This window comes from Alosa sapidissima, chromosome 8 (assembly GCF_018492685.1).
Source record: "Alosa sapidissima isolate fAloSap1 chromosome 8, fAloSap1.pri, whole genome shotgun sequence".
Taxonomy (NCBI): Eukaryota; Metazoa; Chordata; class Actinopteri; order Clupeiformes; family Clupeidae; genus Alosa; species Alosa sapidissima.
The window spans coordinates 33,924,024-33,937,241 of record NC_055964.1 but is presented as its reverse complement, the minus strand read 5'-3'; the positions used below and the strand labels follow the sequence as shown (position 1 = coordinate 33,937,241).

The 13,218-nt window shown below is 45.1% G+C and overlaps 1 protein-coding gene across 1 annotated transcript; it reads right to left on the bottom strand.

Annotated features, from left to right (window-relative positions):
• Window positions 1-2,256: 2,256 nt before the first annotated feature.
• Window positions 2,257-9,188, bottom strand: tmem230b (transmembrane protein 230b). The gene is made up of 4 exons (XM_042100359.1): window positions 8,953-9,188; window positions 8,586-8,705; window positions 8,260-8,382; window positions 2,257-3,370 (listed from the first exon to the last, which is right to left on the bottom strand). Exons 2-4 carry the CDS (start codon window positions 8,679-8,681, stop codon window positions 3,233-3,235), a joined length of 357 nt encoding a protein of 118 aa, XP_041956293.1. The 5' UTR covers window positions 8,682-8,705; window positions 8,953-9,188; the 3' UTR covers window positions 2,257-3,232.
• Between the last annotated feature and the right edge of the window lie 4,030 nt (window positions 9,189-13,218).

Genomic DNA, 13,218 nt, shown 5'->3' with positions numbered 1-13,218 from the left:
CCTTTCTCTCGCGGTCGCAGCGCGTCCTCTTCTCCCGCAGACAATGCGCACAATGCTCGCGCCTCCTCCCCCTCCCTCGGCACACACACCACGCGTTACCCTGTCACCAGATTGAAAAATTACACTACCGTTGCCTTCCCATTTGTCTGACCTCGTGACGTTTCCCCCCCTAGTCTGACCCTAACGGAGTGACCTAAAGGTCCGCGCGTATTGTCTTCAAATGCCGCTGAGAATTCCAGTCATCGTCTGCACCTACTATTGTCCCCAATTGAATAAATTATCTACGGCTCTTTGTATGAATTGTGGAAAATACCTACATATGTTTGGTAAGGATACGCAGCTTTGAACTTTAAAGTGCTGCTTCGCCAAATACTTTCTTTAAATTCGTTTTTCTAGTGCCTGCATGCCCTTTAATTGTGATTACATTTACGATATTACAATGAAAAACAGAAACTTCAATTCAATCAAAGTAGCGTTCATATTCACCATGACATAAAATAACATCTAAACCTCTCAAAACATCTGCTGTGGAAAACTAAGGAAAAGTAAAAACCAAGGACGGCTTTCACTCTAAACTTTTTGTAAAGATATTAATTCACAAAATCTTCTTTACTCCACACGAGGGCGCGCGTTGACGGAAGGCGTTGGGAACTCGCACAAAAGGCCATCGTATAACCTGCTCAGTAGTTGGGGGCCAAGCAGCGAAGCTGCAGGGCAACCCATAGTGATTCTATGTTTTCTTCCCTATTATTATTATTATTACGCTTCCGCCATGGGAGTCTATGGCAGCCCATAGAACCGTCTGGTAAAAAGTTGTGAAATTTGGCACACCGATTGGGGACAGGACAATAATTAACTGCACCAAGTTTCATGCCGGCACCTCCAGCGCTCTAGCGCCACCAACAGGCCAAAGTTGGACGTGCGTTCACGCACGTAACTTTTGACCTGTTGATCCGATTTTGTAAAATGAGGTACCGTTGGAATCCTTGGACCAAGCCGAGTTCAACGCACTCTATGACGTCATTTTCCGCCATGATGGATTTTCCGCCATATTGGATTTTAGTGAAAGTGAAACTAATTTTTCACAGGTCACAAATTTTGTCCGATCGTCACCAAACTTGACACACATGATCGTCAGACCATGCCTCATTAATGCATTGTTTTTTGTCTTCGGAACTAAAACCGTTCGCGCGTAACAGCCAATCGAAGTTTGCGGCGAAGCCGCCAAACAGGAAGTGAGCTCATATCTCAGCAACCCTTTCATCTGTCATAACCAAACTTAGTACATGGACTTATAACCCCATCAGTAGGGCACTCAACAAATCTGGTGACCTTTGACCTCTAGGGGGCGCTGTAATTAGCAAAAAGGCATTTTTGCCTGTAGCTGTTGATGTGTTTGGAATTAAAACATACTAGTGGTGTCTGGTAGTACTTTTGGATGTTCTTAGGCTGACCCAGGCCAACTTGTGATGTCAACATAATTGTTTCGGCCGCCATATTGGATTTAATCAAAAACACTAAAACGTTTTCACTGGTCACAAATTTCATCTGATTTTCACCAAAATTGGCTCAGACCATCTTCAGACCATGCCTTATCAGTGTTTCATTTTCTACAACGATTGACAAAAGCATTCGCCCGTAACAGCCAATCGAAATTGGTGGCGAAGCCGCCAAACAGGAAATTACCTTGTAACTCAGCCAATCTTGGGTTGTTTGGCATGGAACTTGCTGTGACTGCTTATGTAACCGCATTGAGTTGCATGACAAATTTGGACTGCTGAACTCTCTGCTTGGCCCCCTCATTGCTGCTTGCAGCTATATTTCCCTTTTGTGTTTGAACAAAAGTTGACAAAAGTCTGAGCTCGGAACCCTGCGGTGGGCCGCGGGCGACACACGGATTCACCAGATTCCATTTCGAGCCAACTCCAGCTTAGTTCGCCATTTAGGGATTTAAAGACAGCTGGCTTTATGGTGCAAACCAGGATGGGTGCTGGTATCCAGTCTGCATATGGGGCTAAGACTTGTCTACCAACACGCTTTAAAGGGTGCTAAGTCTGATTTAAATAAGAACCCAAGAGAAAAAAAAGAATCAATCAAACACACAAACTTGAAACTGTGCCAACTGTGTCAGTTTACTACTTCAAACTGTCCGAGAGAGGTTAACCTGTTCTTGAACCTTTCTCAACTTTAAAGACAATGGTCTGATAAAACAGCAAACAGATCCTGACACACACAGATTCAATGAGACCGGTAGAATGAATGCTGCGTGCAGTGTTGTAGCACATTCCACTTTATTGTTTGAACATGAGGCTGTACAGTAGAGTTGTGCGGGGGGCTACGCTACGCTAGCCCCTTCATTACTCCCCGGCTGATCTGATCCGACACAAACACACGGCACATCCAGCTGAGCACACTGATTAAACTTTGGCCTGTGGGAAGCCTCTAACACAACTGAATTACAGATGCAATCCCACAAATCCAAACAAACAAATGAAGACAAATGAATCCAGAGCTGGACAATTAGGAGAGGAGTGGGCATGGGAGTTGGGCATGGGAGTGGGCATGGGTGCGGGTGCTTTCCAGTGATGAGGGCGTGCCGGCGAGTTTAATGCCCTGGGCATGCCATGCCTGCTGCCCGCATGTAGGGGACGGCATGTGGAGATGAAAGCCTTCATGCTTAATCGCTTCAGATGGACGCCATCTCTCTGGAACTCAGCAGACTGAGCCACTGGCTGGGTGCTGGCTGGGTGCTGGCTGAGGATCGGCTGGACACTGGTTGTACACTAGCTGGGTGCAGGTCCACCTCTACTGGAGTTCATAACTGAGGACGGGGTGGGTGTGTGTGTGTGTGTGTGTATGTGTATGTGTGTGTGTGTGCGTGTGTGCGTGTGCGTGTGCGTGTGTGTGTGTGTGGGGGGGGGATTTATTGCTAAGGGGGTCCATCATAATCTCACTCCTTGATTAGAGTCAGGGATGGCAGCACAGATTGGGAGGAGGAATGTTTTCACAAGTTTGAAATGAAAGCAGCTGTTCTCTACATGACTCTAGACTACCATCAAATCAATTATTACACAATCTGTTGCATAAAATAGAATGAAATATAATTCTCATTTCACAGTCAATTCTCTCAGAGCATTTACATATTTCACATCTTAAACCCGGCTCAGAAACAACCCCAAATGTCTGGCGACAGAGGAGTTCCCCTCAGGACTGTCTGGTTGCCGTACCAACGTCAGTCAAAGTCAGGAATGTCATCATAGGAGTAACCACGGTAACCTCGGAAGGCATAGTAGGCAATCCGCAGATGATAAAATCCAGGAAGGAACACCAGGATTCCGATGATTAGGACGGGAATGGTGCGATCCTGATGCTAGATGAGAGAGATGGAGAGAGAGATGGAGAGAGAGAGAGATGGAGAGAGAGATAGAGAGAGAGAGAGATAGAGAGAGAGAGAGAGAGAGAGAGATAGAGAGAAATGGAGGGGAAAAAAAAAATATGTTAAATGCTCCTTATAATGACTATCTAGAGAAGATCTGCCCAGACCACCACCTCAAATGATGGTGCACACACACACACACACACACACTATTCTTCACATGCAAACACACCAACACTCTTAACACACCGCTGCCCTAAACACACTTCACACACCATCACTATACACACACATAGCCACACTTCATACACACACCACTATCCTAAACACACTTCACACACACACACACTACTATCCTAAACACACTTCACACACACACACACACACACACACACTTCACACACACACAAACACACACACACACACACACACACACACACACACACACACACACACACACATACACATACACATACACATACACACACCACTATCCTAAGCACACTTCACACACACACACCACCAGAGGTGGAAAGTAACTAATTACATTTACTCACGTTACTGTATTGAGTAGTTTTTTTGTGTATTTTGTATTTTTTAAGTAGTTTTTAAAATTGGTACTTTTATTTTTACTTGATTACGTTTTGAGTGAAGTATTGTACATCGCTACATCACAAATCCCATCCGTTACTGAGTAAAAAAAAAAAAAAGTTAAGACGACTTGACGAGAAAATTGCGCCCGGAACCACTACAATGATCAGCATGTAGCCTACCATAGGGCATGAATCAAGCTGGCGCCAAGATGGAGAGGGAAGTGGATCACGAGATACCTCAGATTACCTGTGTAACCTAGGGAACTGTATTTTCCGCTCTTTCAATGGGTTGTCTCAGTTCTATTGCGGAGACATTCAAGCCGTTTAACACCATGGGATTTCGTGTCATTACGTGTGTGCTCACCTTCCTTTGGAAAGAAGTTTATTAGCATCTGTTTCCCCTCATTTTCATCTCTCTTTTTTCCTGTTTTTGCCTTTGTTTTTTGGCAATCCGACTTGGTTTTCTTGGAGAAAGACATTGTACCAGCAGCACAATAATTAGCTGTCCACTACTAGCGATGCTCAACTACGTAAACAAAATGAGATACCTTATGAATCGTTGTGCAGGCGGACCAAACCATTTTGCGCTTTAGCAAGGGAGAGTGAGAATGAACTTAGACCTTGTCAAACTCATATTAGGTAGTGGGCCGGATTTGTTGGAATGAAACCTCGTGGGGGGCTGTCATTGTCATGGTCATTATAATTTTTCTGCATGGGTATCAGAGTGTTGTTAGATTATCACTTATGAGCAAACAAGTAGCCTACACAATAATGTGCTGCTGTCACATACTGCTCTTTCTCTCTTGAACATGCCCTACTTCCATGTTAGTTTTTCTACTACTTTCTTGCTGAGGATGGTTTGTAGTGCTAGGTTTAATCAATTTGTCATATCATATAAATATTGGTTATAACACATTGTTGAAGAAAACTGGATGTGAATTTCTTTTTTTTCTGACTTTCCGTTCCTACCAAAAACATCTGGGGGGCCGTTAAACCTGCTGGCGGGCCTGATGTTTGACATCCCTGCCTTAGACAGTCTTCACTATTTTTTTGTACAAAATTTAGTCAGTCAAACTTTACATTTTGTCTGACATTCATTTTGACATTTAATTTGGAAATTAAAATATTCAGGTAAAATAAGATATATTCCAGACTTTTCAAGGGCCCTCTCCTCCATTGAGGCCCTGTAATCAGTCCCAGTTTTCCCACAGTCCGAGGCCCTTGGATCTGCTGAACTCCTTTACAAATAAAGTAAACTGAACTGAAACTCAACATGGGCCTGCCTGCCTCAGATGCCTGTGAGCTGTGTAACTTTGAAAATCAACTGCCGCTCAAACTTAAAGGAGAACTCTGGCGATTTTTCACATACAGTACTGTATATCTCCGTTTCAGCAGCCAGCAGCTAAGGTAGCCAGGCAGCTACAGCACTACACTCTGGGGGGCATGAACATGGGGGCTCACAAACATGACCCCAAAATGTAGTGCTGTAGCTGCCTGGCTACTGTAGCAGCTGACTGCAGCAACTTGAGCTGGGTAAAACCGATTGTTTTGGGGTTTTTTCTGCCCCCCCCCCACCAGAAAAAAAGTAACTAAGTAACTTTTACTTAAAGTACATTTTAAATGAACTACTTTTTACTTTTACTTGAGTACATTTTCAGATGGGTAATTTAACTTGTACTTGAGTCATATTTATTCAAAGTATTGGTACTTTTACTTGAGTACAATATTTTAGTACTTTTTCCACCTCTGCACACCACTCTCCTAAACACACACACACCATTATCCTAAACACACTTCTCACACACACACACACCACTATCCTAAACACACTTCACACACACACACACACCACTATCCTAAACACACTTCACACACACACATACACACACCACTATCCTAAACACACTTCACACACACACACACACACACACCACTATCCTGAAAACACTTCACACACACCACTATCCTAAACACACACACACACACACACACACACACCACTATCCTAAACACACTTCACACACACACACACACACCACTATCCTAAACACACTTCACACACACACACCACTATCCTAAACACACTTCACACACACACACACACACCACTATCCTAAACACACTTCACACACACACACACACACCACTATCCTAAACACACTTCACACACACACACCACTATCCTAAACACACTTCACACACACACACACACACACACACCACTATCCTAAACACACTTCACACACACACACCACTCTCCTAAACACACTTCACACACACACACCACTCTCCTAAACACACTTCACACACACACACCACTATCCTAAAAACACTTCACACACTCCACTCTGTCTGTGGCACCACAGATAAGATGTCTGGGCCTTTTCAAAGCGTTCCATATCAGCAGCCCAGACGGAGCGTGAGGACTGGGAGCTCATCTCAGTCCCGTCCATCTGCTGGACGCCACTGGCACACAGTCCGTCTGCTTCAAATGGGCCTCATTACAGAGAAATAGATAAAGGCTTTAATGTCCCCTCCTCAACAATCAGTCTGCTTTAAATAGGCCTTGTTCTCAACAGCGTGTGTGTTTGTGTTTGTGTGTGTGTGTGTGTGTGTGTGTGTGTGTGTGTGTATGTGTGTGTGTGTGTGTGTATGTCTGGAGTTGTGATGGTACATGAGGAGCATCAGAGGGAATCTGGAGTCAAAGGTCACGCCATTTGGCCAATGAGGCAGGAGGGATTTCTGCAGTCTCTCTGCACACAGTTAGAACAGCACAGCAGCCCCAGGTCTGTTACGCCTGAGTGGTCAGTGTTTATAGGAAATCTATGTACACACACACACACACACACACACACACACTGACATACTCACACACACACCCACAGACATACTGACATACTCACACACACACACACACACACACACACACACACACACACTGACGTACTCACACACACACACACAGACATACTGACACACACACACAGAAAAGATTAAACCAGATGCACATGCATTTCACCTGACTCTAGAGAGTGACTCAAGAGCTCAGAAACATGGAGGCACAGGCACACACACACACACACACACACACTGACTCAAGAGCTCAGAAACATGGAGGCGGCCTGTAGCTTGAGGGCTGGATTGTGCACCAGGACGACCGTGCAAATCTGGAGCATCAGAAATGCTACACTACTGTAGCACGGGCTCTGTGTAAACAAGAACCGTGACGCTCAGCATCAGAAATGCTAAACTAGCACGGGCTCTGTGTAAACAAGCACCGCTCAGCATCAGAAATGCTAATCTAGCACGGACTCTGTGTAAGCAAGCACCGCGACGCTCAGCATCAGTGCGTGCCTTGAGTTCTCTACAAACGTCTGGGAACGGTGGTATCAGTTTGAGGAGGTACCGGTAGTTCTCCACGAACATACAGGGGAGCTGGACGAAGCATTGCCGTTAAAATGGAACGTTTACACCAAATCATTCAAATTGAACATGTTCAGAGAAAACATGTTCGCCACTATGTTTGCTGAATTTGAACGCACCTCAGGATTACACCAAGCCTGCCTGTGCAGTCCCTGTGTGTGTGGAGGAGAGAGGTGGGGTACACCAGTCCTTGCCTTGTGTGTGTGCAGGAGAGAGGTGGGGTACACCAGTCCCTGTGTGTGTGCAGGAGAGAGGTGGGGTACACCAGTCCCTGTGTGTGTGCAGGAGAGAGGTGGGGTACGGCAGAGCAGCACAGCTGTGTCATCTGAGCTCACTGAGTGGGAGGAGCCTCTGTGTGAGACTGCAGGCGACTGCAGATGTGCACAGGTGTGGAGAAGTGCAGTGTGCAGGTAGCACAGGTGTGGAGAAGTGCAGTGTGCAGGTAAGTTATATGAACTCACTGACACTTGCAGGTGCGTGCAGGTGTGTGATATGAACTCACTGAGACTACAGGTGCGTGCAGGTGCGTGATATGAACTCACTGAGACTACATGTGCGTGCATGTGTGTGATTTGAACTCACTGAGACTACAGGTGAGTGCAAGTGTGTGATATGAACTCCCTGAGACTACAGGTGAGTTGCAAGTGTGTGCTGTGTGATATGAACTCACTGAGACTACAGGTGAGTGTTTTGTGTGATATTAACTCACTTCGACTACAGGTGAGTGCAAGTGTGTGATATGAACTCACTGAGACTACAGGTGAGTGCTTTGTGTGATATGAACTCACTGAGACTACAGGTGAGTGCTGTGAGCCATCACTGAGATTACAGGTGAGTGCAGGTGTGTGCTGTGAGATGTGAACTCACCGAGACATGGAAGTATCCCGCCTGAAGGAGGCCGCCAATGATAATCAGCAGAGACCCTATTAGGAAGAGCACCGTTGCCAGGGCGATGGCCCTGTATGGGACTTTGGGTGGACTCTTTTTGAACTACAGACAGAAAAACAGACAGACAGACAGACAGAAACACACAGACAGGGAGATGAGGACAGGGATGATAAACATAGTTATAGAAAACAACAATAGCATACAGGTCTGTGTCTTTCAGAAGGCTACTGACCCAAAAATGCAAGAATGTATTCAACCGAGAGAAGTAAACAACCACATACGGAAACACTAGAAAAGGGATTTACCTGTAAGTCGATGTAGCCATCGTCATCATTGGCCAATTTGGAGTAACGGACTTTGCTGTTGGGGATCCCACCGGTTATTGTGTTTCGAACGGGCATTCTGTTACTGTTTTTAACTAGAGGCTGGAGGAAAGACTGCAACGTTAACGAATCATCAAACTACACCCCCACCTACTAAATAACCTGCGTCTGGCAGATCGCTTTATAGAGCTCCTTGCTTATGCTTACACAGACTGGTTAGCCAGCTATCGATAGCAAACCAGGATTTACTCAAGTGGTGCTCAAATCAAATCCTACGATTAAAATAATATTCAAATTGAATTAAATATACCTATACCTTGTTCCGTTTATAGGAGAAAGAATTAATTACCTTTAAAACATGTCACGTTGCTTATTTGGGGGTAAATATATCAGCATGTTGTGGTGGTTGCAGATCTCGTTAAACTAAACTGTCAATACTTCCGGGTGCAAATCTGCGCATGCGCAGTAAACAAACGAACAGCTCGAGCAGTTTGATGATTGACGTAGACGTAGTGAGTAGACTAGCCTACAATGTAGGGCTTTCTCCATAGCCAAAGACAGATCAGACCGCGAAGACGACGAGGCTGTTTGAAGTTGGTTAGTTGCTTTCAAAAGCAGCCACTGTACCGTCATGAGGCTAGACTAGAACAAATAACAAATACATAAAATGCCCACTGAGGGGCGCTGTTGGACCATTTCTTTTTTTTGACGACAGATTCCAATTATTGGGACCGAATTCCTTCCCGCGGGCCGCAGTTTGGATCCGGCCCGCCAAACACTTTCATCCGGCCCGCCGAGCATTTCATTTGGTTATCAGGCTGTCGCTATTTTTTTCCTGCGATAGAGACGACGTTGGTTAGCTTTTGCCGCAGACTGCTTTTCACTCTCCTTAGAGAACTACCTGGACGCGACCCAGTCTTTGGGAACCAATGCTCCAGAGAGCAGGGGTGACAGAGTCAAGTTACATGCGGGACACGTTCCAGATGGTCCTCTTATAGGGGGGCCAGTGCATCACCGTCTTTGCTGGCTCTTGGTTCTTTGTTGGCTCTTGGTTCTAAAGACATGTCTCTAAAGTTTTGGTCTTTCTCTCCCTCTCATATGCTACTTGCATATTGCAGACATCCCAAGTCTCCCGGAAGTTCCGGGAGTTTCCCGCATATTGATAACGGCTCCCTGACGCCCGCAAATTAGATAAAATCTCCCGGAATCTAGAGCGAGCGATCAAGAGCACGCACACAAGAACGAAACTTTAAATTGTGTGTGCATCTCAGTGTAGCGCGCACACGACAGGGATGGAGAGAGAGAGAGAGGTAGTGCGTGTGCCAGAGAGCATCCTGATTGGCCTGTTTCAGTTCAGTTCATAGGAGCAGGAGCGTCATGGCAGAGGAAGAGTGCCCCCCAAATAGGAACATTTAAGACCCATTTCACATCAGACTACACTGTGTTTGTAACAGTGACTTTAGCATTGTCATGGCGGGTTAAATGATTGCTAAAGACATGTTGAGGTGAGTTTAACAAGTGTCATTTCATGTGCATATTATTCAGGACTAGCCTACTAGATGGCTATTTGCCAAGGCTACATAAAGCTCTTTTTTATTGTTTTGTTTGGCTGACCCTTGAAGTGCTAACTGACACAATTGACGTTTGTCTATGCACCTGCAGTCCTGCCCACTGAGGGGTGCTGCTGCCACCTGCTATAGTTAGTCGAGTAGCCTACATAGACTGTAAAATAACCTATAGGCCTCTTAATAAGCAAGCGGAAAAAAAACAAACAAAAAAACGCAACATTGACATGCGGATCGATTCTCATTTAAACAAATCAACCAAGGGGAAATAAGGAATTGTCTTACAGGCTCAGATTTTGAGACCACTGCTCTAGGGTCACCTCCATCTACCAGTACAGTTCAGTTGTGTTCCTCTACGTGATTGTGTGTGTGTGTATCTAGGTATGTACTGTATATAAATGTATCATCTATCTGTCTGTCTGTCCCATTTGACATCAGACACATCAAATCCAAAGAAGGGTGTAGCCTAACACACACATGGTTCTGAGCCAGACCTGCCTCTTGTAATGCTAATTTGACATTAGCTTTCAATAACGCACCAAGGGCTCGGCACCCGGCTCTGCATCCTTGGAAGTTCTTTTGATAGAATTTTATAAGCAGAGAGGTGAGTCAGGCCCCTGACAGTCAGAGTTATGGTGCACACACACACACACACACACACGCCAAAAAAGCCAAAGAGATCAGCACTCAGTAGCACTCCTATTGATGCGGCTCCCTCCCGCATTTGAAGCCAGTGGCAGTGACCATAATATCAAGTGAAATATTTTTTGGAGCGCTTGGCCGACAGACAGGAATATTGCTTTGCTAAGCTCTTGGATGTAATTTGTCTGGTTGATTTGATGGACCGGGACCCTTAAACCTGCCTCTCCCGGCCCACTCCATTACAATGCAGCACGGAAACTCCACACGACTGGGCGACGGCTGGACATTAACCTTCCATTTCCCTTCCTCAAAGACACATGTTTATCAGTGAGCATGCATATTCATACTGTCCTTCTGGATAACACCAATGACAAGGGAGAAGAGAAGAGAGGAGAGGAGAGGAGAAGAGAGGAACAGAGATACGAAGAGAAGAGAGCATGGGCGGACTGGCCATCTGGCATACTGGGCATTTTCCCGGTGGGCCGACACACCTTTTGGGCCGATAGAATAGGCTATAATTAAATAATTTTGGCCAACGATCGGCCCAAAGGAAGGACAATCAGCGGTCCATTGGTTACATTTCCATATTGACACTCGACTGATCCAATAACAGCTCACGTCAGGCCCCACCCCTCGCATTTTGGCTCAGAGCCAGGATTCTGTGAGCGCATCAAAAGTTAATCGAAGTTGCCTACACAAAATTGCGGCGGGTGCCGGTAGTGACAATAGTGCAAAAGTAACACCAATGTAGAAGCTTCAAAAATGCAATATTGCAAGTAGGCTAGCAGATGTTCGCAACATGTTGAAGTTCGTTGAGTTTAAACGAGGATGTAAGCAAGCATACAGAGGGACAGTGAGCAGGTGGTGGAGCCTAGTTGAGGCTACATGATAAGAACTCAGTGGTGGAGCAGGTAGGCTGTGACATGCCATGCTGACGATGATGATTATGATGATTATTAATTGCGATAATGTAATGATATGGTAATGACAACATATTAAGGCCGTGCTGTGATTATAATAACAAATAGCGCAACTTAAATGTTCTAAATGAATGATTTGCAAACCCGGACAGCAAAAGAGTGTCAAATCGATATTAATTGTTGGTCAGACTGATCAGTTTCCGTCAGACGCCCAAAATTCAACATCGATGGCATGAGTGGTGGTTGGTCTCTCAAAGTAGAGCGTCGAAAGGGTTCTATCTGGGAAGGGTTATCATGGTAAAGATGGGCTAAAAGACTGTAGACTGACGGAAATGTAGGCTACAAAACATCAAGTCATATTCATGCACAAGCCAACTAAGCTATATATACAGTGACCTATACGATAGGCTACTGGAAGACATTAAAGATAGTTCATTAATATGCTGTTCCAAAATGTACCAGCAATGTAGGTAGGTAGTATAGCCTACAGGAATAAAATATTTCCAGCAACAGCCCTGTTTATTTCAGTTGTCCTACAGTGATTAATGTCCACAACAATCAAGAAATTTAGCTCCTTACACATAGGCTTCAGTAACTGTTTGGTGCCGCTGTCAGTTGAGCATTGTAGTTTAAATTTAGCCTATTGAATAATTTGAAATGATGTGATGATGTTCAAGCAGAAACTCTTTAATAATTGCTTGTAGGCTATAGCCTAGGCTACTTGAATGGAGATCATGCGCTCCATGGCTACCTCTGATCAGTCAGTGTGATCAGTGTGATAGCCAATGAGGCCTACATCACTTTCAGTGCAGTTGAAAATATATGCATATTTAAGGGTAATGCAAAGATTTTGTATTTAATTAGGTGTGCCAGAGCGATTTGAGGGCCGCTTGGGCCAAATATGCCAGGGCCGATTTATGGTCCCAGTCCACCCCTGGAAGAGAGGAGCAGAGAAGAGAAGAAAAGAGAGGAGCAGAGATACAAAGAGAAGAGAGGAGAGGAACGGAGATAAGAAGAGAAGAGAGGAGAGGAGCAGAGATACAAAGAGAAGAAAAGAGAGGAGCAGAGATAAGAAGAGAAGAGAGGAGAGGAACGGAGATAAGAAGAGAAGAGAGGAGAGGAGCAGAGATAAGAAGAGAAGAGAGGAGAGGAGCAGAGATAAGAAGAGAGGAGAGGAGCAGAGATAAGAAGAGAAGAGAGGAGAGGAGCAGAGATACGAAGAGAGGAGAGGAGCAGAGATACAAAGAGAAGAGAGGAGAGGAGCAGAGATAAGAAGAGAAGAGAAGAGGAGCAGAGATACAAAGAGAAGAGAGGAGAGGAGCAGAGAAGAGAGCAGCGTCCAGAAAGGTGAGGTAGAGGATGGGTCTGATGAGCCTGGATAGCTCTGCTGCACAATGACCATAATGAGCTATACTAAGCAGCTAATTTCCTCTTATTGATTGGCTTGTTACAGGACTAATTATTCTCTTGTGCTGGTTGCGGCTATGG